This window comes from Mandrillus leucophaeus, unplaced genomic scaffold (genome assembly GCF_000951045.1).
Source record: "Mandrillus leucophaeus isolate KB7577 unplaced genomic scaffold, Mleu.le_1.0 Scaffold21, whole genome shotgun sequence".
Classification (NCBI taxonomy): domain Eukaryota; kingdom Metazoa; phylum Chordata; class Mammalia; order Primates; family Cercopithecidae; genus Mandrillus; species Mandrillus leucophaeus.
Window position 1 is genome coordinate 7,114,962 of NW_012102143.1, and position 6,435 is coordinate 7,121,396.

The 6,435-nt window shown below is 59.9% G+C and overlaps 1 protein-coding gene and 1 long non-coding RNA gene across 2 annotated transcripts in view; one reads left to right on the forward strand and one right to left on the reverse strand.

Moving 5' to 3' along the window:
• KLHL30 (kelch-like family member 30) overlaps positions 1 to 2,461 on the forward strand; it is a 24,195-nt gene extending 21,734 nt beyond the window's left edge. Inside the window, exons 6-7 of the mRNA XM_011980333.1 lie at positions 444 to 589; positions 2,102 to 2,461. Of these exons, the coding sequence (XP_011835723.1) occupies positions 444 to 589; positions 2,102 to 2,353 (398 nt within the window). The 3' untranslated portion in view covers positions 2,354 to 2,461. The remainder of the gene's footprint in view (positions 1 to 443; positions 590 to 2,101) is intronic.
• A 1,674-nt stretch (positions 2,462 to 4,135) lies between these two features.
• The window catches only part of LOC105539843, a 10,378-nt gene continuing 8,078 nt past the window's right edge, over positions 4,136 to 6,435 (reverse strand). The window contains exon 2 of the long non-coding RNA XR_001006111.1: positions 4,136 to 6,276. This is a non-coding gene — a long non-coding RNA (uncharacterized LOC105539843). The remainder of the gene's footprint in view (positions 6,277 to 6,435) is intronic.

Consider the following 6,435-nt stretch of genomic DNA (forward strand, 5'->3'; position numbering starts at 1 on the left):
CTCCATTCTGAGGCGTGGATGTGAGGACCCTCAAGAGACTGACTGGGCCCAGGGTCCATGCAAGGCCCACCTGGGTACCAGGCCCGGGGTTGGGGGCTGGGCAGGGAGGGGCCCCAGCCAGTCAGGTGGGGTGGGTGGGGTGGTAGCCAGGCCAAAGCACCCCCAACAGGGAGAGACCTGAGGGATCCCTGTACCCTTCACAGGCCCCTCACCTATGCTGCAGCCTTGTGAGGGGTCACTGTCCCCAGGGGGAATATCAAGGCTGGGTGAGAGGCAGGTGTGGGTCCCTCCCAGCTGCACCACAGGAACCTACTCCCATTTCACAGACGAGTTCGCTGAGGTTCAGAGAGGCACTGAGTCCGGGGTCCCTCAGAGTGGGGGACAGTGCCAGTGACCACACTGGCAACCCTGGTGATGGTGGCCGGTGCCTGTGCCCCCTGCAGATGCGTGGAGTGTGATCGCCTCACCCTTCCTGCCCAAGTACCTGTCCTCGCTGCGCTGCGCCGCACTGCACGGGGAGCTCTACCTCATCGGGGACAACACCAAGAAGGTCTACGTGTACCACCCCGGGGCCAACCTGTGGCAGAAGGTGGGCCACCCCCTCCCCCCACGTGTGAGTCCCTGCCTGGGACTCCTGACATCAGAGAGCCAGCCTGGGAAGTGAGGGATGGGGTGCCACAGAGGGCCCACTGCGAAGGGGACAGCACAGGCTGGAGTGCCCACAGAGGGCCCACAACGAAGGGGGTGGCGCAGGTTGAGATTCCCCCCAGGCTACAAGGCGACAACAGTGCCCTGGCCTGAGCCCCCTTGAGGATAGGGGAGACAGTGACAGTGGGAGAACGTGGTTTGGGGTTGCCGGCCACTGGTGCTTTGTCCCTGCACACCCAGCTTCCTACAGAGGAGTGGCCTGTCCTCCTTCTCAGGGAGAAAAACCAGGTTCAGACGGAGGGTGCTATAGGGACCAGGAGGGAGGGCGTCCTCTGCCTCAGGGTGGCCAAGTCAGGGAGGGGGTTCCTGAGCTGAGGGGAGGTGAGAGCCGCCAGCCCCGGGGCCTTCCTGTTGTCCTCAGCACCATCCCACCACAGCCCGCTCTTTGACCATCAGTCCCTGAGGAAGGGGCGGGAGGTGGACCTCTGGGCGGCCTCCCTGGTGGAGGGGACAGTGCCCAGGAGGTTGGGGGTGGGTCTTGGCACCAAGCCAGATGCCCTGGGCCTGCCCACCTGCCCCAAGACTCCCAGTCCCTGCAGTCTGAGAAGGGGGCACTCTTTCCTGCAGCCACCCTGCAGGCTCCCGGCCTGGTGACAGCTGGACTTCTGCAATCCTGCTGCCCACAGCTGTCCCCTGGCGTCACTGCTCAGCTGACCCAGGGCCCCCATTACAGTGGTGAGACAGGTGCAGGGTGGGCTCTGCCAGGCCAGCGTGTCAGCCTGGGCCCTCTCAGCTGGGCCACAGCCAGGCCTTCCTCCAGCCCAGGCCATTGTCCCAGCCTCAGGTCCCAGCACAGCAGGACTCTGCCTTACCCTCTCCGGGCCTGGGTCCTCATCTCTTCCCTGTCTTCATCTGGAGGCCACAGACCGGCCTCCTGCTTCCCACCCGCCCAGGTTCTTCCTGAAGCCACCCCTCTCTCCAGCCTCTGGAAAGTCACTGCCCTCACCCCACAATCCCTCCCGGGGCCACTCCCAAGGCCACAGACTGAGCAGGGGTGCAGGGGTGAGGCGAGGGGGCCCACGGTGGGCTAGGCTCTTCCTGGGTGTCTCCTGTGAGACAGCGAAGCCTCAGTGAGGCCTGGAGTCAGCCCAGACCTCCCTGGGAGGCGGCTTTGGGCTCAGGCCTCAGGGCCCCCTCTGACTGCAGGGGGTGGAATTGTCATCCTGAGGGCTGAGGGTCAGAGAGGGAAAGGGGCCTCCCCACCAAAAGAAGAGTCTGAGGAGGCTGGAGGGGCTGGGGTGGGCTGCCCAGGGACCCTGTGCTCGTGCCGTGGAGGGGATCTGGGCCAGGTGGCTGGCCGTCCTCTCTGCCACTCCCCCAACCCTGCTGAGGGCACCCTCAGCACTGCTCTCCGGCTCCCACCATGGGACATTAACCCGCTGACCGTGTACAGGTGCAGTCCCAGCACAGCCTGCATGAGAACGGCGCGCTGGTGCCACTGGGCGATGCGCTGTACGTGACAGGTGGCCGCTGGCAGGGCATGGAAGGTGACTACCACGTGGAGATGGAGGCCTACGATACAGTTCGGGACACCTGGACCCGCCACGGCGCCCTGCCCCGGCTCTGGCTCTACCACGGGGCCTCCACTGTCTTCCTGGATGTCTCCAAGTGGACCCAGCCCTTCAGCTCCACCCAGGAGCACTAAGCCAGGGCTGGGCTCCCCGGAAAGGGCCCCCCAGCAGCCCCTCATCACCCTGTGGAACGGCCCCCTTTCATTTTCGCTTAGTTCTTCACTTGGAGCTACCATTCCTTCCGGGCTTGGGCCGGGCTGGGGCCACCAGGGGTGATCAGACAGCATGGCTCGGAGGACACAGCCTTGGTCTCTGCGGCCACCACACTAAAGTCTGAGCTGAGCAGTGATAAGGGCCTGAGTGCCGGACACCAGCATAACAGGGTCAGGAAGCTCTGCTGCCCCTGGGGTTACCGAGACCTCAGAGAGAGGAGCCGGGGGCTGGGCCAGCATTCCCAGAGCTTGTGAGCTCCACTCCTGCCCTGCAGGGCCTTTTGGAGCAGTTGCCTGAATGTGGGGTGAACACGGAGTGTCCCAGAAAGCGGAGGCTGCTGGGGAAGGCAGGCCCCAGAGATGGGGTCAGCACCAGGGCCTCATGGGCCTGCTTCTGCCTCGCTCACAGCAGTGTAACCGTGGCAGGCCACCTCGCCTCTCTGGGCTTCAAGCTCCGCGTCCGCCACCCACGGGGCTGACTGTGTGGGCTTTGGGTCCCCACTCAGCCTTTGCATGTCGATGCTGTTTCTGCTTCTGTGGACAAAGGAGGCCCCAGCCATCTCTTGCACCCAGCGGGCAGCGCCCACAGAGAAACCAGGAAGGAGGGAGGCGGGGTGTGGGGCGGGCCGGAGGGTCCCAGGGAGGTGAGCAGGAGAGGCTGCTCTCAGAAGTGACTGCTGCATCTCTTTGTGTCAGAACAAAGGCTCTGCATCAGAATGGCATTTCCCACCAGGGGATGATTCTTGGGTGCACTGGTGGCAGCCTCCTGAGGGTGAGGGGTAGCATCTGATGGGCCCCTGGCAGCACGCAGCCTGACTGGCTGGCTCAGGCTCTAAGTGGCTTCTCCCTCATCCTGAATGAGGCACCCACTTTTGGAGCTAAGGAGACAATGAAGGACGCTCCCTGGGTGCCCAGTGGCATGTCCTTACTATCACAGGCTCCGCCCCGGGACATGGGGCTAGAAGTCAGGAGTCAGGTCTGGCCAGGCACAGGCCCTGGTGTTGCCCCGCAGAGGCCTTGGGTAGCTCCCGTCTCCCACCGGATCCAGGCTTCCTCTCCAGGAGCAGCCCATGGATTCCTCCTTGAAGAGCCCCTGCCCCTGGGGACGAGAGGGGCCTCTGACATCCTTGGGTTCTGAGGACAGGAACCCCTGGGTCTCTTGAGCTTCCATAGGTAGGGATCTGCTTTGCTCCCAGACCTGCCTGTCATAGCATTTTTTTTTTTTTTCCTCTTGTCGCCCAGACTGGAGTGCAATCTCACTGCAACCTCCACCTCCTGGGTTCAAGCGATTCTCCTGCCTCAGCCTCTCTAGTAGCTGGGATTACAGGCACCCATCACCACGCCTGGCTAATTTTTGTATTTTTAGTAGAAACAGGGTTTCACCATGTTGACTGGGCTGGTCTTGAACTCCTGACCTCAGGTGATCTGCCCGCCTCAGCCTCCAAAAGTGCTGGGATTACAAGGTGTGGGAGAAGTGAGTTGACCCTGGAGGGCCAGAGAGAGTGGGGCCACTGGGTGCTTCCAAAGGAACAAGAGTCCAGAGCTGAGGAGACCTTCGGTGGCAGGTGGATTGGATGAAGCACGGGTGAGGGTTTCTGGGGCCCTGGGCTCTGTTTCCACGTGGAAATCGGAAACGTTTTCTAGACAGTGATGGAAGGAGGTCAGCCAAAGGGCTGTTTAAAAACAAAGCCTCCATGTAAACCATTTCTGCAGGAATATTTTAAAATAAATAAAAATACAACTGAAGACATGAAATGTCAAAATAGGCTAACTTTGATCACAAAGTAGCCACAAGGGCGGCATGCCAGAGCAAGACCTGCTCTCCACCCCTGCACACCCTGCAGGAATATGGACACTCCACGGGTGGAGGGCGTGGGCCTCTCCAGGTCCTGGCTCCCAGCTTTGAGGTGCCAAAGTGCACCTCGCCCGATCAGCTGGGCTCCTGATTCAGGGGGCCATCGCACCCTTCATGGCACCAGGAGGAAAGGGGCGCCTGCTGGGTATGGAGGTGAGAGGCTAAGGAGAGTTTCACGACGGCCTCTCCCCATGCTGTGGGGAGGGTGAAGGGAGCCCAGAGGCTGGAGAGGCGCCCCAGGACAGCAGCAGCGGGGAGCGCAACCCCCTCTGTCTTGGGGGAAGGGAAAGGGCAGACACAGACTCCAGGCAGCTGCTGAGAGAGGGCCTTGGCGGGGGAATGCAGCCAGCACCCCTGTTGCCCAGCTGGGAGGAGGTGGCAGAGTCCATCTGCCCTCTCTGTCCAGCCTGCCCCCTGTCTCCCACTAGCGCCTCCTACAGGTCAAACCCAACCAGAACCCAGAAGGAAGAGAGGCCATTGACAGGCTGTAGTGGCCAACTGGGGACAGAGAACAGGTGGAGAAGGTGGCCAGGGCACCAGGATGGTGGCCAGAATGTCTGGCACACGTCACCCACTTGAGAGCTTTGCAGGAAGGGACATTAATGCACTCACTCACCAAGCAACAGTCATAGGGCAGCCAAGGCACCCCCTTCCACCATCCAAATCCCAGGACAGCAAGGACTCATTAGAAGGCTTGAGGCTAATAGGGGCTTCTAGAAAGGGGAGCGCGTAGCCTTGGAACATGTGCAAAAGCCCACAGGGGTGTGTGAGTGAAACCCACCTCCCCAGCTCTGTGTGCTCATGTCCTCCAGGTAGGTGTGTGTTGTCTTGGCCACGGAAGATGCTGGGTAAACTAAGGCCCCTCAGCCTTCAGTGGGCACACAGGGCCCTCAGCCAGGCCCAGCACCGCCAACTCTATCTCAGCTCCCTCGGGTCCCCAGGTAAGCCAGGGCCTAGGCATGCTTCCAGCCACTTCCATTGAACTTGAGTTTCCCAACACCTGCCAGACAGGCCCCTTTTATTATCCAGCATCTTCTCTATTCAGGCAGGGACAGTGGTTCCTGGAATCAGGCTATTGACACCCTCATGTGACTGTAATTAAATGGACTGGTCACCTGACAGTTTTCTGTAGTCAGGTAGACCATGACATAGCTTGGAGATCTGTCCCCTCCAAATCTCATGTAGAGTCTGATCGCTGGCGTTGGAGCTGGGCCTGGTGGGAGGACCCCTCAGGCGTGGCGCGGTGCAGTAATGGTGGTGTGTTCACGCAGAGCTGATCGTTAAAGAACCTGACACCTCCCCTGCTCTCCCTTGCTTCCTCTCTGTGTGACACACCTGCTCCCCTTCCCCTGCCACCATGAGGGGAAGCTTCCTGAGGCCTCGCCAGAAGCAGATGCTGGTGTCATGCTTCCTGTACAGCCTGTGGAACTGTGAGCCAAATAAACCTCTTTTCTTTATAAATTACCCAGCCTCAAGTTTTCCTTTATAGAAAGAAAACAGACAGATACAGGCCACTACTCCAGTTGGTTGGGCCATCAGTTGATCCAGTTGAAAGCACGTGTATGGCTGGAGAATGTGCCAATGGCTTAAGGAGAGAGGGCACAGCCACATACACAGAAAAGATGTCTGTACTGTCCATCCCCAGTGCCCGGTGTGGTGCCAGCTGCTTGGTCTGAAGTGTGGCTGCTTCTCCCAGGCTCTGCAGCACCAGGTACGTGGCAGGGCAGCCAGGTGTGTGGCTGTCACTGAGAGTGAGGAATCTCCATGGGGGAAGTGTCCTGTTTGGAACAGACCCCAGGAGCCATCATGACTCTGTCAGATGCCAAGGTGATTTTGATCACAGTCACATTTAAGAATGTGATTCTTTCCAAAATGGCATTGCATTCAATGGAGAGGTGAGCTAAAGATGATTATTTTAATTAATCTATTAAAACCATGTAGACAATTAGCAGAAAACTCAAGAGACCTTCTGGGCAGAAGTGAGAAAGAACTAAAACTAGCCGGGCGAGGTAGTGGGCGCCTGTAGTCCCAGCTACTCCGGAGGCTGAGGCAGGAGAATGGCGCAAACCCGGGAGGCGGAGCTTGCAGTGAGCTGAGATCCGGCCACTGCACTCCAGCCTGGGCTACAGAGCAAGACTCTGTCTCAAAA